The following is a 23,762-nucleotide window of genomic DNA, read 5'->3' as shown; positions in this document are numbered from 1 at the left end:
GCTACACAATGTGAGCTACGAGACGATCGCATTTTCCTGAGCTGTGCCTCCGCGGATTCCGAGCCAATATTGCGCGTAAGTTTCCCCGTGTTGTAGCTCCATATACAAACGTTGTCTAAAATATTATCTCGTGTAAATATATCGGAGAATGGGATTATTTCATGCAGTTTTCGTAACAGATTGCAAATATGATTCATGACCTTTTCCCGCGTGTATATATATATATATATATATATATATATATATATATATATATATATTGCTTCGAACAAGTCATATTTCTCAACCTGTCGCAGTCAACTGCAGCTTTGAACAGTATTCCTAGAAATAATAGCGCGGGCGTATGTTAGCTTGAAAACTCGTATATCGTTTGTACGTCACTGACAAAGCACCCTCACCGACAAAGCATACAAGCGAAGACCACCACGCTCCGGTTATACGAAGCCACTGTGCCCAAAAATTTGGGTATCTAGCATGAAGCAGCAGTGTGATATTTTGTCAGTATCCCAGCACTAATGCATGAATTGATGTAAAACTTTACTGAAAACACTTAAGTGCGCGATTCAGTCATTTTTATTAGCCTGCAAGAACTACGATATTTCTGTCTCGTTTCTCTACAATTTAATTATAGACTACGACGCACTGACGAAGGAAGAGCGGTTATTTCCATCGAGCTAACATGTGTCCCATGTTCGCTCGATGAAAATATAAGCGCGTTCCTTCGTCAATCCGTCGTAGTCTATAATTAGATTCTAGAGAAACGGAACAGAAATATTGCAAAAACCGTATGTACGGGGGATTGGCAAGAAATTGGCAAGACTTTTACTCCAAGTCTTGAGTCGAACATAATCAAATCTAGCAGTCACGGGGCATGTGACAATGTATACATGAACATTCGTGCCAGTTCTACTAAATGCGGATGTACTATTGGGTAGCTTTCTAACAAGCAACAAGAACATGAGGGGGCAAGAAATGAGATCGGCAAAAGATCTTAGTATAAACAGGAAAGTTAAGTAAACGAAATTGAACCAGGTAGAATTATCGCTCAGGGTAAGCTCTCTGCTTTGTTTTCAGCACAGAGATGACATCACACAGAATATACCCATTGTAAGCGCCGCGCATGCGCCTTTCAAATTTTCAGCTACGTGTATTGTTACCTCGGTGTCCTCAGCTGTTCCAGACGTCCCTGAGACAGTTAATGTCTGCTACAGCTGGTCAACGCCCGCAAAAAACAACTCCGCAAAGACGCAGCATCGTGAGTCAAAGTCGACTAGAACACAGCTTACTGTATTTTCTTAATATTAAACTAAAAGCGATTAGACTACATGAAAAGCTCTGCATTATGGTTAGTTTTATACTGATTAAATGCGGATGCTTCATCGGGGAGTTCATATCGTGACCTAGCGCATTCTTGGATTTAATTACTCTCTCAATTACTAAAGCTATGCTATTCGCATGCGTCGTCGGGCGACAATTTTTAACAATTACTTAGCACTTTAGCTCGCACTAAATAACTTTGGGGCTCTGTAGATTTTAGAGAGGGAAAGCGCATCAAAATAAACTATGGGGTTTCACATACGACGATCATATTGGATAGAGGGACATAATAAAGGAACCTCGGGGCATACGCCCAACCATCCAAGTTCTAGCATAATGGACCACCCAGCAGCTAGCAAACAAGAGCCAGCATCCGTGTAACCGCCGTATAGTGGCTTAGCATCCATGGTGATTTACATAGGAATAATTATTCATTGCTTGCATACTTCTACGTTCATCAACTTAACGAATATTTACGTCTTTCATTGCAGAAAAGAATGCAGTGGCTTTTCTGTCTGGCAGCAGTTTTTCTTGCTCTTATACACGGTAAGAACGGTGACCTCAATTAAAACTCTGAAGTAAAATGGAACTAGACTTCTTGTGCTCCTCAACTTCAGTTCTATAGTTCCCAAGTTAACCACATTATTAGTTTCTATATATCTTACATGTACACGGCGTTTCCCCTGCCTCATTCTAGTAATTTCTTGCATGTCGAATAATCACCCGTATGCAGTGAACTTTACGAGCATATGCAGAAATCTGTTGCAAAAAACATTTGCAGGAACTGCAAGCTACGACGACGATCCCACTTATATGCAATGCACAGAATGGCCCGACAGAGGGCCATGTAACGGAACCCTATACCGGTATTACTACAACTTCAAAAGAGGACTGTGCCGCCTCTTCATCTACGGTGGTTGTCAAGGTAACGACAACAACTTCAGAAGCCGTAACGAATGCATGCGCCAGTGCGCAAGAGGTGAGCTTTTTTGTTAATCCTATTCCGTTGTAACGTTTCTTTTATGTGCACATATTTTAAGTCAAGGCTCAATGTTCTAGAGCCATCCACCTTAGTATATTACTCTTGGCATATTTCACACTACAGCACGTGGAAAACAATTACAGGGCTCACCGTCATATTTACACTGATGGCTCTGTTACACCTACACCATCTGCAATAGGTGTCTGGATTCCATCTCCCAATGTCACCATCTCTGCCACTCTTAGTCACCATACTTCAACTACAGCCACTGAACTGGCTGCTCTACGGGCTGCTTTTAATTACATCGTAGATCAGACAGCTGAGTCTTGAGTCATCTTCGACTCAAGAGCGGCGCTGCAGTCTTTGAAGTCTCCACGCAGGCAGGACCAACTCGTCATGGATATCAAATATCTATGCAAAAAAGCCTGCGACCTCCATCACCTCATTGCTCTGCAGTGAATACCTGCCCACTGTGGAATACAAGGCAACGTCCAGGCTGATGACGCTGCCAAAGCTGGACATGACTCCTCGAGAGAAATCATCGAGATACCTTTCTCGAGAAGAGATGCGGTGATACGCGTATCGGCACACGCTTGGCGCCTCCAGCGATCCCTCTGGACAGATGTTAGCCACCAATATGGACCTCTTTAGAAGATTTACCTATCGTGTAACTTCGATATGCCGCGAGACCTAAACAGACAAGAGGAAACATGATTGCGCCGCATCAGACTAAACGTCGCATACACCAACTACTTCAGGAGCAAGATTAAGCTGTCGGACTCACCAATGCATGTGCTTCCAATGTAATGTCCAAGAAGATCTGCATCATGTTCTTTGTGAATGCAAGCGATACGCATCAGAGAGACAGTCTCTGAAAGTAGCCTTGCATCTTTAATGGGGAGCGTGCATAGAGTTGCGACATGTTCTGGGCCCATGGCAAAGTAGCACCTTTGCGCTACGTGCCACGAAAGCGCTGTTGACTTTCTTGCGGGCCACGAGCCTGAACGAAACTTTGTAAACTTGTGTGGCTGTATTTGTTATGCGTTTATCACTGTATATATCATAATAGTCACCCAGCACCTGGAGTAGCATGTCAGGCGAACAGCCAGGCAAACACCTCCAGCTTTTCATTAAAATGTTTATCTCTCTCTCGGCTGCTTTGACTAAAACAGGATCCTTTTTCACTTCTACATGCGCTGAGCGTCGATTCCTTTACGCATGCATTTCGCCAAAAAAGCCTCGAACATTGATTTAAATTAACTCGACTTTCTGCGCAACCGCCAGGAAAGTAGGAGGGTGACAGGAAAGAGCGCAATACTGCGCACTTTTCTGTACACAATTAAATGTATACAATTAAAGTGTATACAATTAAAAGTGTAGGGTTAAGCGAGTTTAGTAAGTCATCTTTGAAGCATAACGTCTTATCAGAGCGCCGATAAAGACGTCAGTGTTACAGAATTGCAGCTGGAGGAGCTACAGAATCAACTTGAAGTGTCGAGGAAACGTTGCGTAAGCAGGAGTTCTGTGCTTCAGAGGGGCTGGCCGCACTTTCGATATGTTAGTGCAATCATTGTCAAGGGCGGCCTTGTCGTTTGCATGTCAGCTTTATGAGACCAGTGCATAAAGTCAGGATGGTTTCGCTGTTCGTGGCGCCAACCTCCTGAGGAAGTAATGAAAGAAATGAAGCGTTATCACTTCTCGAAATACGGGAGAGTACCTACAAACATTTGCAATAGATTCTACAAATTTCGTGCTATTTCTACAAATGTTTAGTTGAAAACTCACTATGGTTTAATCGAACGTAGGATAATTTGTTCCTGGGATAATTGGTGATTACCTAATGAAAGCACTGCAGCGAAAACGAAAAACAAGTATAAGTAAGGAACACTGAAAGATAGTGGCACCACTTGTATCCGGTTTTGTGTTCTTTATGTGCCTGTGTTGAGCTTGTACTACAATGACTTCATTAGGAGTCAAGGAAAGTGCGCTCGGTTTCTCCGTGTCCGGTTTATTTGCTTCTGTATATCAGGAACATATCCCAACTCCGGTCACGATGATTGCTGGACGTTTTTGGCTCAAAGCCATATGTGGCCTGAGGTCGCCGAGGACAATGTTAGTAAACCAATAGTTAAGTGTTTAATGGCAAGGCACGCATGTGGCGTGGCTGTAAAATGGCCTTAAAAACAGTCGCTGCAAAGCTGCGTTAAATATACACCTACTAAATGTATGACAGTGGATAGTGGCGAGACGTCATGATCACAGAAAACGTGATAAAATATGGTGTTGAATTAAAATGTTGTCCATACGAATAGCACCACTGACTAGCCATGGTAGCAACGTCTGGAAGCATGTGCTGTACCCCAACTCCTGTCACCGTTACGCTTTTCTGGACTACGTAATGGTTGACTGTATATGCATCTGACTTGTTTATTCGCTTTTTTCCCAGTGATCACCGCAAGAGTCTGCCGACTCAGGCCTGGTCCTGGACCATGCCATTCCAGAGTCATCCGCTACTACTACCAAAGCAAGACGCATTCGTGCCGCCCCTTCGTGTACTCCGGTTGCGGTGGAAACCGCAACAACTTCCGTTCGAGCGACGAGTGCCGGATGCAGTGCTTCGGCAAAGAGGAACACGAAAGAGGACGATAATCGAGTGTGGCATCGTTAAAGGCACCAAGCACCTATGTAATTACACCGGCAAAAGAATCGTGTCACGGGAACAAGGATAACTGCTACAACTATGGCAAAACAAATGCCAAGATTTGACGTGGCAGCGCACAAAACTAGTCACAAGGTGGGCTTGTTGCTAGATCATTAGAAGCAACTGCATTCACTGCAATGTCTACGCAAGGACAAAAGGCACGAGGGAGATACATACGCCGCGCTACTTGCAAGAACAATGTTTTTTTTTTAAGACCCGACCACCCTATCTATACCACAAACGCAACAGCGAATACCGATCACGTGGTGGTAAAAAGGAACATGTGCCAGGGATTGGCACTTTTAAACAGCATCATAACAAGCGATAACAGCACCGTGGCGGATTGTCAGCGTTTACGCAGGAAACCTGACTCTTTAGTTGACGATTACATGGATGGCTTGCTCATGCATATATCACCGAGAGCATCGATATGCTCACCTTCTGCAATGAGGCGGGAGTATCTCGAATGACGACCCAAAATGACAGTTCTGTTATGATGCTGCCTAAAAGTGCCATCCATCGCGCATGCGTCTTCTTGCTACCACGTGGTCTGCATTCACCGTTGCGTTTGTGGTGTATATAGGGTGGTCGAGTCTGAGAGAGAGAGAGAGAGAGAGAAAAACTTTATTTTTAAAATCAGTCAATTACGTCAGGCATTGCCCGTCGCCCCTAGCCGTCGGCCGGAATCCCTTGAGACACGGCAGCAGCAAGGGCTTGACTGATGAGGTCCCGCTGGACTTTGGGGTCTGGGTTGCGGAGCAGGGCCTCCCAGGATTCTAGTGTGTGGGAACCATCGTTCTGACTCGGACATGTCCACACCATGTCGACCAAATTCGCTGCCTCATCACAAAATTTGCACTGGGACTGGAAAACTTCTGGGTGCCACTTGCTGTAAAGTACGGTGTCTGGAAAAACCCCCGTCTGCCCCCGGAACCTCACAAGTTACCGAACTTAGAAAAAGAAGTGAGAACAGTACAGGCTGAATCGGCAAGTATACGCAGGAGTTCAATAAGAAAGACGAGGTTATGTGGCGAGTCTGAATAGATATTGTTTTTGCTCTAGCATTGCGTTTGCATCTTCTTCGGGCCTTCTTTGTCCTTGTGTCGAGTTCTTCCTTCAACCAGTTGCTTCTAGCACACGAAAGACACGTTCACGCAAACGTAAGGAAGACTCAAACACAAGCCTTCGACAATAAATTACATATTCATTGGAGTTTGCAACGAAAACGCGTTTCAAAAGGCAATTTGATCGGGCTAGTTGGTAATTATCTGTCATTGTATGTAGCGCTAAACTTTACCAAGGACAGACAGAAAGCGCTTGCGGCTTTACCAAGGACAGACAGAAAGAGGACAAGCCACGAGTGTTTTACGTCTTTCCTTGGTAAAGTATTACGCTTGCTATACCACGATGAAAACATGCCATATATAACTTCTTGTGGTCTTGATTATACGTCACTGCAATCGTCGCGCATACGCGTGCTACTGTATATGAGGCGAGTCAAGTCATTAAACAATAAAGCAACAGTTGCAATCCAACGCTTGTGTTTGTGTACGCTTTATGTTTACGTCAGCGTCTCTTGTGCGCTGCTACATCAAATAATCGCTCACCAACTAGCGCATTGGCATATATTTATAAAATGCCAAATATGCTGAAATGAAAGAAAAAACAGATTTCAACTCACGTTACAACATATCTGCTCTCGGTGCTCTTTTTTCTGCTCACATTGTTCGCTTTTTTTTTTACTCGACTGCTGTTGATGCACCTGGTAGTGGTTCAATGCATCAACCATCAGCGGTGGAGTTGCATTTAGAGGGGCCCTGCAACACTTTTCCGAGTAATCGACTAACGGATTCATTAAAAAAGCTTATTGCCTCACGAATTGACTGCCGCAATTTTTTTTAGAGTCTGTCAAGTACGAGCACAGTCACAGGGCTTTGCCGCACGCTTTAAGCGCTTTCTCTCTTCTTTCGTATCAGCGAGCGAGCTGGAAGCTACGCAGGAAGAGGGCTGACAAGGGGGCAAGAAGATGCGTTGCTTCGTCAGCGCACGTCATGAACTTGAGCACTTTCTTTTCATTTTTTCTTCGAACGCGCGGCCTACTTTCAGTGGAATCGCGAGAGCACGCGCGGGCCCGTGGCGGCATCTCGCGGCGGCCACTGTAACTATGCAGCGCATGATGCTCAAATCAGCCAATGGCCATGGACCTTGGGTATATGGCGCAGTGATTTGGGTATATGGCATCATTTGTAAAGAGAGGTGGGGTCGATTTCTAGCAGACTGAGAATTGTAAATTGCAGGCCACGCGCTGATCTATAGTGTTTGGCTCGCGTGTTCTCGGGAGCCTCGACTACCGATCGGCAGCTTTTTCTGACCGCGCTGATGAAGTGTTGCAAGGCCACTTTAAGCCGTCTTCGCCAACCTCATGCAACACGCCTCGGGCTTGGCCCCGACCTTGATTGCTGGATTCATGGACCGTTCCACTTCGGACCGTAACACCCCCTGCATAAAGCAAGTTTCCATGTGTATCTATGACACCTCGTTGTGTCATGCCTGAGAGTCGGCTTTCAAAATTTAAAAAAAGAAATGTTGCCTCTATCAAAAATATTTTGAGTCGTCTGCTTTTGAACTTATTGACATGTATGCGCTGCTGCTAATGCGCAAGCGCTACACTATCGTGCTTTCTGAAGCGAGCAAACGTGAGACCGCCACTGGGACAACTTTGGAAAACATACCCTCGCTTTATTTACTGAAGTTCTGACGCAGATAAGAACAAGCACGGGTAGCAAGGACAAGTACACTCATCAAACTGATTTATTTTAAATACAGATTTATTTCCAGAAAATCAGATTTATTTCCCCAAAATATGTAATGATAACTCGAAGCAAAGGAAAACACGCGGTTTGGCAGCAGTACAGTACCAGCTCACGTAACAAGAACTTCTTACACTAGTAGACTATGCTGGCTCTCAGATGTTTTCCATCATAGTGGTCAGCTTTCCTGTCACAGCTCTGGAACAATAGCTGTCCTACAAAAACAGTGCGTGGTCGGCTAACCGCCAGTACGTGCGTCACGGGGAGGCCGGAGGGGTGGGGGTTGGGAGGGTAACTTGCTCTATAATAAACATGACGCAGCGGGATCCTCTAAAATAGACGCAAGCGCACCTGCGTATGTGAAAGAAAATGACGCAGTAGTGAGCGAACGTATAGAGCCAGCGCCTTCACGCACGTGTTTTTTAAAGCGAGCTGAGCACAGCTTCTTACTCTTACCTTCTGCACTGACGTACAATACCTCAGTCATGCTGTGCAAGCAGCGCGTTTGCGCAATGACGCGAATTTTTAAAGCAAGACTTTGCCGCAGGTTCGAATCGCCGGTCGCGCACTTCGGAAAATTTTGAGTGGAGTGTGGAAAACTTTAGAGGGCTCGGGCTCTCGGATGCTATCGTATGCTGTCGTCATCGTATCTTGGCGCAACGCAAGCAAAACCACGTATAGCATAGCCAGCTGTAGCATAGTCATGTACAGCGAGGGGGCGGGAAAGTAAGGCTGAGGACGAGCGATGTGAGGGTGTGAAGAAGGGAAAGGAGGAAGAGAGGGGGAAAAGGAAGGGAATATACTGTCATCGTATGCGGTTACCTTATGTCGCCGCTTGGCGTCACGAACACAAAACAACGTCTAGCATAGCCATATATAGCAAGGAGCCAGGAAAAGAAGTCAGGGTGAGGAGGAGTGATGTGAGCGTGAGGAGGATGGGAAGGAGGAAGGGAGAGGGTAAAGCAAAGCATAACCATCAGAACGTTTAACTGGGCAAGTTCAAGATGGAAACATAGCTATGTATGGCGTTAGGCAGGCAAAACCATGTATAGCATAGCCATGTAGAGCAAGAGGGCGGGAAAGGGGAGTGAGGTTGAGGAGGACGGAAGGGAGCAAGGGAGAGGGTAAAACATAGCATAGTCATGTAAGGCGTTAGGCAGGCAGAAACGAGTATAGCAAAGCCGTGCATACCAAGTAATTTGGCGGATAATAAGGCTGGTAGTCAGCAAACCCACTGAGGTTGACACGATGACTATGCAATGTAGGCGTTTCTTCAATGCATGTGTCTTCGGTGCTTTTCTTCAGAACAGATAAACAGAAGAGAAAGGAGAGAAACAGACAGAGAAAGAAATAGATAGAAACAGAAAAACAGACAGGAACAGAAACAGAGAACCTTGCTAATCTATCTTCTCCTTATCATACTATCTATCTTCTCACTATCATGCTAATTAGATACAAGCTAATTAAGACCGTCTACTTAAGATCTTGCAAAGTGAGACCTTGTTACTTAATATCACGCTAAGTAGAGCCTTACTAATAATCTAGCTCAGCCAGAAGCTCCGTTGTTAGCCCTGTCTTGCACCATTTTTCAAAGCTGCCCCCATTGTTTTTAGTCGACATTTTATACAACTGAAAACGGCAACGATACATATCATGGGCAATGATTTGAGAAGATCTCAAGGCATTGACCACCGCTGAAAACGCGTGTGCCGAGAGTTAAAGCTAACTCATCGTTTGGCATTCATATTTTTGCACGGCCAGGATGCCACAATTTATTTTTTCGTGGCATCTGTCTTCGGTAAACCTTTAGTGCTGGAAAAAAATATTGCGCGTTAGATTTACCTTAACGAGAGAGCACCATAAAATTATCTAGACCCCATGCAGCGCTCTTATAAAGATCCCTTCCTTATCCACAGCACATTACGGGCACAACTGGCCAGAAATAAAGCACGCATCAGCTTAGTAAAACAGACTCATGACGACGTGTCATCTGCTAACCCACGTACACTTTTCGTGGAATTCAACATGCGGGAGTTAGAAGTAGGGTTCAAATTCAGTGAAATTTTGTAAGAAACGGCAATAAAGTGGACACAGAGAACTCCTAAATTGTCAAACACATTGACGCCTGGCATTCAGTTACAGGGCACGAGGGCGCTAAGGAAGAATGAAGTTTTATCATTTTACACTGCAGACTTTTTTTTTATTGATATGATGTGGCGCACAAATGTGGCGCCAGCTACTCCACAGCTCAAGGGATTAATCTTACAACTCACATCTTCCCCACAATAGCACAAGCAACAGAATGATTTGAAAAAAAAACTGTCAGTGTTCTCACAGCAACACCAGGACAACAATTCCTCCTTCTCTACTGCATCTCCCAGAGTCAAATGATGCAGCGCGGGCAATCACAGCAGCAGACTCTATTCAACGCTGCAGGAATGATTTTTCCTCCTCACTCGAGGTGGTAACAAAGATAACAATTCAGATGCATTGTTCAGAAATATCTGTCTTCGAGGAGTCGATATCTTTCATGTATCACAGATGTATAGCCGTGCAGAATACGCAAGAAGTAAAGGCAAGCTGACATTCAAGGAACAATGTACCTTAGAAAAACGCGTGCAGCTCGCAAACGACCAAAGTAGTTGCCCCTTTTCCAAGTTTTCAGAATACGGAGAACTGAAGCTGTGCTGTTCACCGCTCGAAACAATGGGTCATTTGGAAAGAAGTCCCAGCTGTTGCTTGCGTGCTTTTGACGTGCAGGGGGAATGGTCGCCTGCATCAAAGACAATCCTAGCCGATTCCGGCGAGGATATGTACCACAGCTCTTCCTCTGAAGACAGCTTCAACGTTGTCACAATAAAGCCGTGGTGGTTGCCCTGACTCACGTCACAATAGCGCCAATTTTTGCATGTAAAATAACCGTCAGAAGTTTAGAGACCGCGAAGCACAAGAAAGAAATTGTGGGCAGCTGCAGTCTAAGTAAATGTTGGGGAAGTGCAATGGACACTCTGTCCTTTTCGCAGCATTTTTTTTTTCGCGCCCGCACCTAGGAATCAGCTCAATACCAGCATTTCGCCTGCGCTTCTCCGTCTGTCACCTTGGGATTTTCCTTCCGTCGTTGCTGTTTGACCGCTGTGTCCTGTTTTCCTATATTAGGGTTGAGCTATCGACGTAGTCGTTCTTCTCCTGCTCACTTAGCCCTGACGGTGGGAACCGCTCTTCGTCGGCACTATCATTCTCAGGCGAGCGCGCGCTATCGTTCCGATGACTGGACGGGGGCGCCCTCTCTCGGCCTAGCGGCGAAGCTCGGCGGCTGTTTCGCAGGGAACTGCGTGACCACAGATGGACCCCGTTCGCCTTCCGTCTATAAGTGCATTGCACTTACAAGCAGAATATTGCTGCTGCTTACGAAGGCAGCCTGGAATTTAGCTTGCCGGCCTGTTCTAAGACGCTGTAACATGTGCTGTGCAGTACCACAAAATACAGTCAGCAATGGCAGGAAAATTCAGTTTTCTCGGAATTAGTGCTCTCTGACCTCTTGACGCCTACTGCACCAGTGTTGTCTTTACGAGTGCGCGAAACTCCACTCGATACTCTCGTCGCGTTGCTTGTGTTAGAAAACTGTTCGTTGTAGTACGGCCGCATATTAACCATGACACTTAGGTGAAAGGATGGCTCTGAAATTGGCACTTTTTTCTGTTGAAACCACCAGACAGACTCTTGAAATCATGAAAACTTGTTGCGATACTCCTGATGTACTACATAACAGGACGCATCGAACAATTCACAGTAGGAAAGAAGAATCGTTTGATAATTTGACAGTTCATTACGAATCATTAACCATCGTTAATTTCTTCCGGGGATCTCAGAGAAGGAACAGCTCGTTTAATGAACTCCCTTGTTCACGGATTTTATCGGGCCGAATACTGGTCTCTGTTTTTCGTGCTGGCACCATGCGGATGTACCGTTATAAATACCCTAAACACATATTGCCGAACTGCTGTCCTGAAACATATTTTGCAATATTGAAAAACACAAGTAACAAAACAGCACAGCGAACACTCGTCACACGTTCCTGGCCTGCATGACGGGTAGCATTGAAAATGGAGTGTATCAAAGGATATTTACGGTCTCGAGAATATCCCGGGTTTTGCGCGCCAAAACCACGGTATGATTATGAGGCACGCCGTTGTGGAGGGCTCCGGAAATTTTGACCATTTGGTGTTCTTTAACGTGCACTGACATCGCACAGTACAGGGGCTCTAGCATTTCGCCTCCATCGAAATGCGACCGCCGCGGCCCGGATCAAATCCGTGACTTTCGGGTTAGCAGCCAAGCACCCCAACCGCTGTACCACCGAGGCGGACTGTTCTTGACACTTGTAGTCACCTCTCACCTTCTCGTTAGAATCATTTGCAAAACTTTCCTTCACTGTTCGGCTGTCATTGTTTCGTACACCTGCCAGCCTCCAAACTCAAAAGCATCGCCAAGTAGTACTTCTGCAGTATAATCGGCAGCATCGATTACGTTTTTCTTATTTGCCATAGCCTTTTGCTTATCTGCAACGTCAGGATAAAGGACTTCAAGCACTAAAAAACGTAAGCGCGACTCGTGCCTCGCATAGTGCTAAATAATGAGCGTGACAATTTCGGTTTACTCGAAGCCTCTTTTCTGAGCAAGACTTTAGCACGCTCACGCTATTTCACCTCATGCAGAGAAGAAAAAAAAAAGCTATCGCAGTTCAAGTTCAAAACACTCTAAATGCGCAATGAAAGTCTACAAGCCATTGTGGCCGAAGGCGGTGCGAAGGCGCCAGGTGTTTCAGGGGAGCTGCAGAGGAGGACAATGAGAGAAGCACGGTGCAACTCTGCTGGAACAGCGGACGACGTTCCGCTCGCGCTAAGCTGTGAGTTTTGTGTTTTGCGGTTTTTGTCCCGGAGGTGCGCGACTGGATCGCGATGACATCCACAGGAGTGTGGTGCTTCGGAAACGACGCCCGAAACCGATTTAAAGGGCGCGGAATACCGTCTTACGGTAAGTTTTACCTGTGAACGGCTCATCTACGAGGCAGTTCGCTCTGGTCCGCAGCGTAGTACCTGATGTTCGGTACGTTGGTCGCAGGACATATTGCGCAAACCTTGGTCCACGGACTCCGTCGCTTATCTGTGAACAGCCCTGCAAATATGCCTTTGTTTTTTGTTTAGATTTCCTTGTAGAACTTGAAACATGGCGCTTGACGAATATACTTTGTCTATTTCACCGTCAACATCTGATTTGTATTGCTAATCAAAATTTTTACCCTGAGGTCCTTGAAATTCTCCGTAACTATGGCCTGCCCTATGGTCCCAAATTCATATGCTTAGGATGAAATTCACCATTTTTCGTCCGAACGGTTTTCAATACATATTACCAGTAAAAGGCAGCACGGTGCAGTAAAGTTCCAGTAAACGTGGCGCATTACAGAAATGACGAAAACAGCTGTTCACATCAAATCCTACCCATTTTGTGAAAACTGCTCACCCGTACAATGACAACTGTGGCACATCAGAAACAATGAAACATTTTGTCAGATTGTCAGGCATACAGAGAAGAAAAGAAGTTGTTTCCAAATTATAATATACTCAGCTTTCCAAGCAATGCCAGATCTCGGTAAAATACTTGGACCCATGTATTCTTCTTCTCAGACACGTCAAATTTTAAAATTTCTGTTCGGGTTCCTCGATCGCATGAAGTAAATTGAGAAATTGTGAAGGGACTTGCATCAACACCATTACGTTCTCACTTGCAGATACCCCGATCATATATTTGTTTGTTCTTTCATTTTATTTCATTGCCCTGTTGATCCTAAGAGATTTTTGTCCTAATCCCCTTCCCCTTATAGAATAGCATCTAAGTGTGTCTATATACGCCGGCAGAATTCTGTGTTCTACAATAAAGAGCTTTCTCTCTCTCTAAGCTTTCTTAGCACGTCCACTTTTGAACCAGTTGATGCAAGAAGCAATATCCTTCGATTTCTTACTTCGTGAAGATTGACGTACCGTTTATGTTGGAGCGCTCCACTGGACTGGCCGCCTGCTTTCGCTTCCAAAGAACCATTTAGAGCTTGTGGTACAACACCTAGGTTTCACTATGCTAAAACTTAGCGTGTCATTTTATTGTGCCACACAGGCGCTGACCTGAACCTTACCCATTGTTTCTATAAAATTAAATTTGTTCGACGTCCCGAGAGTTTTTTGCCATCGAGGAAGTCTGCTCGGCTGTGACAAAAAATATCAGGCATATGGATCATAATGTTGCCAAAATAACGTATAACAACAATAAGAACGTTAATTTAATTAACATTGTTTATAATTGTGATCTAATCAGTCCACACATAAGTTATACAAGTTGAAAGTGTACCGCTTGGTTTCTCTTTTTCGGTGACCTTGAGTGGGAGTGTACTAAGAGTCAAAGCATTTGTTTATCGTTAACATTGCGTTACTCATTGCTTATCAGCCGTTGTGCGTAAATCTAAAGTCTTACTCGAACGAACACCGAATTACGAGTATTTAACTTCTCTTTTTTGAGATTAGTCTTCTATAAATGGGCCTTCAAATGTGAGTGCAAGATTTGTAGCAGATTCAAGAAGCTGCTGTCTTCACTGCCATGGCGTCCGTTTGGAATGTAACGTAGTATCTGTACACAAAAGTTCGGTGCCTTAGACGACTTATGATGTATGAACAGGTGTGTAAAGCGGTTGACAGGATAAAGAGAGGGGGGATAACTGACATGTTTTCTCAGAACCATTCATGTCGACACCCCGCTTAGTCATCGCATGTAGACTATCTCTGCTACAGAGGATAGACGTGGTGACCACGCGGACGACGTTGCCTACCACATGAGTGCCTCAAGTTACCGTGATGTCCTCAAAATTCTTTTTCGCTCCAGTCTAGTTAACCATTACAATGGAGACATGATCGACTTGTTCTTTTTATATTCTAACGCTACTTAAAGAGAAAAATGGCTCCCAGTATTTTCAGCGTCAGATAGAGATAACCATTTTTTCAGACTGTTGACACAGATACGTCGGCAGCGCTGGCTTTCGAGGATATATGTTCGTCGTCTTTTTTTTTTATTTGAGAGGATTTGGCGCAAAGTGCATGATGAACAAAATAATAATGAGAAATGCAAGTCGAACGCAGGCTTGCAACTCTGCCTCGTGCAAGAGATGCCGTGGATCCGCAAATTTCTCCTTGTGTACAATATATCTTCAAACGTTTGGGCTGATCGGCTATACTTCAGGGTACATGCAAAGCAGTTGTCTAGCGTCGGACTTTGTCACTGAAGTGCGACGCTTGGGGGCAAGTCCTTGGTGGTATATTCAATCTCGAATCCTACATGGCGTAGTCGACCCTCTCCATCCCGACGAGTTCGATGATATGCTTTCTGCGCTTGAGTAAATATTACTATGGTAAAAGAAACAGACACAAGAGAAAATTACGGCGGGGTTTTCCTGCCGCAGGCTTGATTTTCGTGCCTGGTGGAAAGCTCGCAGAAGTGGCAAAAGGGATATAGGTTCAGTGCTCATATCACTAGATGATCTCAAGCATCCACTTGCATTGACGATTTGGCGACACTGTGTTACATATGGAAGTTGATATAGTGCGGCAAGGAATCGGAAGAAACCGACTAGCGTTAAGAAATAGCTCGGAACAGTAGCGCGAAATATCAGACCGACGACAGAGCAAAACGGGACATAGCGCTGTGTCCCATCTTACTCTGTCGTCGTCTGTGGAATGTTTGCGCTACTATTCAGAGTTATGCACTACCAACTAGCCCACCAGTCTGTCCTTTTAGGCAAGAAATACATCGTGGTGAACGAGTCGAAATTTGAAGCCATACTTTCCGAGATCACAGAATCAGGAATGCGCCAGTGATAAATACGCGTAATTCGTTACTGGGTGAACAATACGGTCAGTGGTCCAAACTTATGATGTAGGCAGAACCATATTAGATATTACGCCATTGAGCGGAGGAGTCATTCAGTTGGGTGCCAATAACTTAACTGTCGTGGGATTTGCAGCCTCTCACTTTGACTTCTTTATTCTCCACGAGAAGCATAGAACCACCGCAACCTTACTTAGCCATTACCTAGTAACGTCAGAAAGTACTGCAGGAGACTGAATGAAAAGATAAAACTGCCTATTCAATCGGATGATTCTAGAAGTTATGCGTCAGATGTCCCTTCATTTCATTTATTTACCACTTCCTAAAGCACAAAGGGCATGGGAAGAAGAAACTCAGGAGAGCTTGACTGGGCTCACAAAGACTGCTGCCTTGAAAAACTATGGAGGACTCTGAATTAAGAATGGCCTTCATTGCGTAATAACGTTAGCACAACGCATCTTCGTAATCTCGTTGGACGAGTGGCTAAGATTTCTTTCGTTTGTCTTTCCTTCACTTTTTTATAATAATCACTAATGAACAAATATTTCCCAAGGCTTCAAACAAATTTACGGCCCACACTATGGCTGAATTCGAACAATCGCCAGGTAATTCATACGATAAAATAAAGTTACACTCATTTCACATGCTAGCTTGTTCGCAGCACCGCATCCAGCATTTTCAACTAGTCAATGTTTATTTTGACGAAATAAAATACAAAGTGGAACATATACCACATTCCTATGTCCCGAAGTAGCAACTGTCAAAACGTGTACCACATTTGGAACAAGCATTAACTATGCCAACAAATTTCTTTCATAACATGTTCATCACACTCGCGCAATATAGTGTCTAGTGCTTGCCTTCGAAAAAGCCGCATATTTCAGCAATGTAGACAATACTTCCGAAGCGACCATCCTACAATGCATATTTCTGCAGTAATGAATACTGTCGACAATATTTGCAGCAAGAATGTTGTCAGTAATAAAATTCTTTTATTCGCTTGTCACTCTCAGCTTCCTGTTTTTTGTTCAAACACATTTACCCCACAGAAAACTTCCCATTGGCCAAATCTTGAACTGACGAATGAGGACCGTACCATCTGAGATAATCTTGCAATCTACCGGCTGTGTCAAGCCAATTTTTATTTAGGGGCTCAAGCGCTTCGGGAATGTTCTCTACCTTCAAAAATGAGGACCAGAGTTTGCAAATCTGTAACACTATATAAAATACAAATCATGCATTCGTACAATACCGTTTATGATATAAAAGCTCACAAAGTTATGTATTATTATTTCACATGTATACACAAACACCCAAGCAAACAGGAATAGGGAGAGAGTAGGCTGACAACTGCCACATGGAGGAGAACAACGCCTGCCTACTCCTTCGGGAGTAGGAAAGAGATAGAGAAAATAAAGGGAAGAGAAAAGTCACAGTTTCGCCGCAAGGGCGAAGAAATGAATGCGATAGCAAGGAACTAATGCTATACGAAGTGAGGCTCGCCAATGGATACTCTCAGTTTGAACAGCGCTTCTGTTGCAAAGGCGGCCGCAGCAGCGCAGGAAACTAGCGTGCTTCAAGTGTCGAGCTGTGACACTTGATAGTTCGCGCTCATCTTCTGTTTGTTCGTACGCGCCGTAACATGAGCGCGGACATCACGGTGAAAGCGTGAAACATTCCTCTACCCCGCGCCACGAGAAAACCGCGCGAGCAGACAGCGGAAGGGCAAGCTTCTCATTTTTCTGAGTTATTTTTCTTTGGGGCCTTTATATATACTTTTATATATATATTTTTAATATATTTTATATATATATATTTATATATATATATATATATATATATATATATATATTTTTAAATGCTCTGAAAAAAAGTTGCCCTCACGCTATGAAGACCAGCCTAGACAACCAGTTCGAGAGGCTGGAAGCTGCTGGTTACCCAAGGGATCTGCTGTACGCGGTGGCAGAATCTGTGCTACAAAAGATTAAGAGGCCACAAGATAGCACTGGTCTGCCAGCACAACGCATTCGGGAGAAACCGTTTGAAATCCTACCTTACATACATAAGGTTTCACATAATATCAAAAAGGTTGCCGCGCGACAGGGCGTAAACATTGTTCTTTCAGCTCCGTGTAAACTTGCTAGCCTATGCTCACGTGTGGCTCGTGGAAAGACTAGCAATCCGGTGTGCACTACGAAACACGAGCATTGCTTCATGAAATGTGCTACAAGTGTTGTGTACAACATTCCGTTGACCTGTGATAAGGTTTACATCGGCCAAACCGGCCGATGTATTAATACTAGGTTGCGTGAACATCACGCTTCTTTGAGTTCGAATGATGGGGCGAATCTTGCACGTCACTGTCGGGAATGCGGTTGCTACCCACTTTTCAGTAATGTCACTTATCTGGGAAGAGGTAAGAGTAAAGAAGAAAGGGAAATTGTGGAGGCATACTTCATTAGGAAAAGCGGAGATAGATGTATAAGCACACCGTCAATTTGCCTCATTGACAAGGAATTTAGTGTGTTACAACGATGGCAAGAAAGATGATTGCGTAATCTTTCACCGGGTGACGTTGTCGGTGATACAGACGTGCTGCACATGCGTTGTGAGGTTTCTTCGTTGAATGTTTTTCTTCAATAAAGTCACAGTTGTTAGTTCCAGCGGTGTGTGTGTCTGCCTTTTCTCGTGTCCCGTTCTTTTGCTGGCTTTCGTCAAGTATCATGAACCAACTGGCCCAGATCTCAACTCTTCTGAAATGTGATCTTCATTCAAAGTTTGGTGTTAAAAAATTTAAAAGAAGCAACATGTTTATTTCGTGGTTTTTGCAATACTTAGCAAAAACGTAATTAGCGAAATTAAATATCCAGGTTATATCATTTATTTTTCACCCACTCCTAAACGAAACAAACTTTATTGATATTTGTCAATAGTGTCCAAGAGTAAAAGTTTCGGCATTTCTCTATATTCACAACGGAAAGTTTTAGGTCACCCTCTCATTGTATGATGTCCACCTAATTCTCAATATAAAATGGTCATCGCCAACAAAATGATATTATATACGTTTCGTTCTAACTATAATTAATCTTCCAGGCACACACCTCCTGGTAGGAATACTGGCGTTATCAGCATGTACTGGTAAGTCTGTGGCATTACGCGCAGTCATATTTTCGCATTCTTAAGCACGAAGCTCATGACCTTAATGTCTTGCATCAAAGACTCACAATAAGTGGCGACATAAATGTCTTGAACTTTGCTAATGAACGTACTAAAAACACTAGAAATGTCCATGATTAAGTTGAGGGCACATGACGTATAGTTCGCTCTTTTATTAGCCCTTTCTCAAAGCTTAAATAATATAATATCTGGGGTTTAACGTCCCAAAACCACGATCTGATTATGAGAGACGCCGTAGTGGAGGGCTCCGGAAATTTTGACCACCTGGGGTTCTTTAACGTGCACCTAAATCTAAGTACACGGGCCTCGAACATTTTCGCCTCCATCGAAAATGCAGCCGCCGCGACCGGGATTCGATCCCGCGACCTTCGGGTCAGCACTCGAGCGCCGTAACCACTAGACCACCGTGGCGGGGCCTTTCTCAAAGCTTCAGTCATTCAATTAACAATATTTCTCATGGTGAGAGGTCTCCGGCTTTAATGAGAGAAATTGACAACCACCTGTTTATAGCACGAAGCCGATAAGGAAATCCACACGGATTTCTCAGAAAGTTTCTTGGTTGCCGAAAAATTCGTCCTCGTCCGGGGAACAAACCCGGGAACAACGCCATTGCGGTACAGGAGGAAACTAGCAACTGCCAGTGCGAGGCCCAGTTATTCGACAACTCGAAGCGCATGGACACGGCGTTGGTCCCGGCCTGATCCCCAGACCAGAATGAATTTTTCGGCAAAAGAAACTTTCTTTCTCAGAAATCCGTATGGATTTTCTTGTGGCTTCGTTCTGAAAATAGATGGTTGTAAATTTTCCTTTCTTAACCCATCCGTCACCATCCGGGATTCCGCCGAACCGATTTGGAGGTCTCTGGCTTCCAGAACCGCTATAGCAAAAGTCTATGGAACAAGTGGTGATGGTGGTGGTGGTGGTGGTGGTTGCGATGTTGCAGCAGGTGGGGTTAGCCTGGCCTGTATGGCCGGCAATTGTTCCGCCTGAGCGTCTCCTGAATTGAAGGTGTCTGCCACCACGTGTTGGACAGCCCAGTGTCTCGCAGGAAAACCATCAAAATTTGTTGCACGCTCCTCCTGGTTGCCGAGGGCCCTTCAGGAAAGATGACGTCTTCAAATGTCCGGTGCCTATGACAACCTTTTTGCAAGCTCCAGACAATCGCTGCTCTTTCTGCATCAAACTGCGGGCAAAGCCAAATAAAATTATCGATGTCCCCGATGTCACCACAGAAGGCACGAAACGCGGAAGCGTATCGCCCAGTCTTGAATGACCAAGCCGGGGTGTTATGAAAGAACTATGGCCAGCTGAAGTTGAACGTGCGTAGTGACAGAACGCAGGCGGTGTTGGACGTGATCTCCTTTGTTATATCACTGCTTGAAAATCTTCAAGTGCTACAACCAAGAAAAATATTAGCTGAATAACAGATGTCTACGCTCGCGCCAACTGTCCTTAAATGTTATTGTTTTCCGAGCTTGTTGCTTCTTTGGTTTTCGCAAAGCTGGCTGAAATCCGCGCATGCCTTGGTGCTTTGTTCAAGCTTTGTATACATACTAACACAATACAACAATAAATAACGGCCCATCAGGTTGTATTTTTTAGCAAGCTCCAATGGCAGGTCGCAAGCTCTGGAGTGGTGACGTCCAAGCATTGATCGAAGAAGCGCTTCTACAGTAGCAATGATGCATGGTGTTTATTGGCAAAAGGGCCAGTTCTGGACACAAAGCGCCAGGACGATGTAGAAGTGTAAGATCGGAGGCAGTGGGTAATTCGGAGTGACTGTAAAGTAGCTTAAAAAGTGCGTGAAGAGCTGTGAGATATGTGGAATCTAAATAGCACAACTGGAGAAATATGCTGCCAACGTGAGGCAGGCGGTCACTACACCCTCTCAAGGACCCTTGCTTGCAAGTACCAGGAGGCGAGTGCTTTAAATGCAATGTTCCCAGCGGCATCCTCATGAAGAGGATGCGCTAAGCGACTCTTGGGCACTTCTACAATAATGGTGTCTTAGCAGAGAAGACGTACGACTTCACGGTTCTATAAGAACGTTCATTGTGTAAAAATAAGAGATGTGCGATGAAATAATACATGAATTATAGATCGGTGCTTGTGCAAAATGAACTGAAGTGTCATTGCATATTTAACTGTTCAGGACCTGATAATGAACTGATATGTGAACTTTCACAGTCAGGTCTCATAAAGTGTGATATTCATCATTAACCAATATTAAAAATTAATGGTTAAAACACTTGGTCCAACTCTCTGTGTGCTGTACACTACGATAATCGAGAAGGCGCTGTTGTGTCAATAAAATCACAGTTAATTTTAGCTGGTTCAGTAGCAATGTGCTTGTTTAACTGGTGTTACATTCCTATGTACTCGGGATAACGTTTTAGCTTTTCTGAAAGGTAGAACTGGTTTCCCTGCATGGATGCTTCGTAGTGTAGTCGAGGATTTGACAGAGAACACTCCGGACTTTGCTGTGCAATTACATGTACTAAATTGTTCTACTGTAAAGGGTTCATGCTTGCATTGACAAGCAGCAATTGGGTTAAACTTGAAATCCTAATCCTCATATCTGGTTAAGTTGGGTTCGTGGTGCAAAAGGGGTTGAGGCTATGCTGCGCCGTCCTCATATCTCTTAAGACGTACACATGAATAGAGGATTGTTAGGGAAAAGGTGCGCAGCTGACCTTATGCAAATAATCTGACAGACTAAACCAAATAAACCGATCACGTAAGTGAGACCTCTATTCCCGTGTACTCCCGAATTTTGCGCGGTTCGCTCGTGAGTACATAGTGCGCTACAGCAAGGCAGCTTTCCGTTTTGAACACGGGGCTGTTAAGCATCTCAGGTAATTTCGATTGGACTAGGACAGATTAATAATAATATCTGGGGTTTAACGTCCTAAAAAGGACTGGGACCGATTACTCGTGTCTTACTAAAAGCGGGTTTATCGTACATGAAGATATTTCGCGTAGCTTACGAGTACCGTAGGAGCCTCTGTGCGAGGCTCTTGCTGAAGTATGCTGGTCGGACCAGTTCAACTGCAACATTTTGCTTTCAATTTCTCAATTTCCAACAGCCATAACACGAGCTCAAGGGGGGGTCGACATCAACTCAGTGGAACCAACTAGTAGTAATACCACTGCTGAGCCATTTAGTTCCGGTAAACCACCTAACTGCTTCGTGGCGCCAGAGCCTGGACCCTGCAACGGAAAGCTCTACAGGTACTACTTTCACTGGGGAGTCGGACAGTGTTACCGGTACACGTACAGCGGATGTGGAGGCACCGGAAACAACTTCCGAAGCAAACAAAGGTGCATGAGGACCTGCTGGCCACGTAAGACCTTTTTTAGTTTATTTTTCCTGGGAGCAAGGGGTATTATGTCTATCCTGGAGTCTTTTCCAGAAGTCATAACTGTAGAGCACTGGATGCAGCACTGCTAATAATGCCGATGCGTTGTTTCTGCCACTATTCAGTCAGCCTTTTTTTTTCTCTCGGCAGCATCGTGAGTAGGCAAACTTAGCGCAAGTTCAGCTGATAATGATATACGGTGCTTTATGGCGTAAGGGCCAGTGAATACCTAAGAGCGCCAGGTCATGATATAGGATTTGCTTAATGATTATGTTTAATGACTGTACAAGGGCCTAAAATTCTACGCACTCACAGTCTGTAATATATAATTATTAACTGCAGACATGACTTAATAGCGCAATTTTTGCGCTATTCAGTCATGTCTGCAGTTAATACGCACCAACTAGCCCAACTCACGTCTCTAATTATAAATATTAAAATCATGAAACTGACGTGAAACATGAAAGAAAGGAATTTTTTAGGGTTCGCTCCTTTGTTTGACACAACCGTAATGAAAACCCGCAGATAATGAAGCCAACGAAAGTATAGTGTGTATAGAGTGTTGCACACTCGCCGTGATGGCTACGAGAGGCGCTGACTAACGCTCCCAGGGTTTGCATGCACATAAGTACACGATAAAAGGGCGGGGGGACGACCGCCGCTGTGGCGCAGTTGGTAACAGCATCGGGTGCGTAACCCGTAGGTCGAAGGTTCGGTCCCTGCCAGCGGCAAGTTGTCTTTTCGTCCACTTTACTTTCTTCACATCTACATCACAATTGTTACAGTACACTTAAAACAATACAATCAACGTCCTTTACACTTTCCTTGGCCTCATTATCTGCTGGTTTTCGTTGACGTGAAACGTTCGTGATGAGAATGAAGGAGAAGTGATCACGATGCTGAAATTAGGAAATGTTGAATTAGCTCGAATACCTCATCAGCACCCTTGATTCTAAGGACCGAGAGGCAGTTGCTCCCTTGTAATGTTGCAGTCGTATCAGCCACATCTGTTAAGCGGCCGTGCCACTGATCACTTGTGTAAATGGCATGGAAAATACGCACGACCTCCAAAAAAGCCACCGAAGTATCGTATTTAAAAAGGAGTGCCCATGGTCAGCTGCCTTTCAGTGATCAGTGACACAGCTCGCTGAGCTCTCGTCGGCCGGAACACACATTTACCTTTAATGTTTTCTCACTTTCCAGTGAACTATCACATGTACTGCCGTACAGAAGTGGAACAGGGGCCGTGTCAGTCCTGGTCGGTGCGCTACTTCTTCAGCGCCGAGAAGAACCATTGCTTTCCCTTCTACTACTCGGGCTGCGGAGGAAACTTGAACAACTTCCGTTCCGAACAGGAATGTCGAGCCATCTGCATTGCGGAGTGAAAAGAGCGAAGCGTAGCGTTCGGGCAGCCACCAACACTCGTCGAAGCGTTGTTTTCGGTGCTCTGTCAACAAGAAAGGAACTCGTAATAATCCTCTCCAACTCGT

At 44.7% G+C, this 23,762-nt stretch overlaps 1 protein-coding gene across 1 annotated transcript; it reads left to right on the top strand.

The window, feature by feature from the left end:
• The first annotated feature begins 1,126 nt into the window (after positions 1 to 1,126).
• LOC119374378 (actinia tenebrosa protease inhibitors) lies at positions 1,127 to 23,762 on the top strand. The gene is made up of 7 exons (XM_037644474.2): positions 1,127 to 1,255; positions 1,809 to 1,863; positions 2,099 to 2,296; positions 4,746 to 4,946; positions 18,830 to 18,874; positions 22,000 to 22,257; positions 23,476 to 23,762. The coding sequence occupies exons 1-7, from the start codon at positions 1,199 to 1,201 to the stop codon at positions 23,655 to 23,657; spliced, it is 996 nt and encodes a 331-aa protein (XP_037500402.2). The 5' UTR covers positions 1,127 to 1,198; the 3' UTR covers positions 23,658 to 23,762.

The sequence above is a fragment of the Rhipicephalus sanguineus genome, chromosome 11, assembly GCF_013339695.2.
Source record: "Rhipicephalus sanguineus isolate Rsan-2018 chromosome 11, BIME_Rsan_1.4, whole genome shotgun sequence".
NCBI lineage: Eukaryota > Metazoa > Arthropoda > Arachnida > Ixodida > Ixodidae > Rhipicephalus > Rhipicephalus sanguineus.
This window is presented reverse-complemented; position numbering and strand designations above follow the sequence as displayed.

Excerpts from the sequence above, each read along its gene's own strand:
- LOC119374378 (XM_037644474.2), top strand. The coding sequence starts at position 1,199 with ATGTCTGCTACAGCTGGTCAACGCCCGCAAAAAACAACTCCGCAAAGA. Across the intron at positions 2,297-4,745 it reads CATGCGCCAGTGCGCAAGAG|TGATCACCGCAAGAGTCTGC; the intron begins GTGAGCTTTTTT and ends CTTTTTTCCCAG. Across the intron at positions 4,947-18,829 it reads GGAACACGAAAGAGGACGAT|GCACACACCTCCTGGTAGGA; the intron begins AATCGAGTGTGG and ends TTAATCTTCCAG.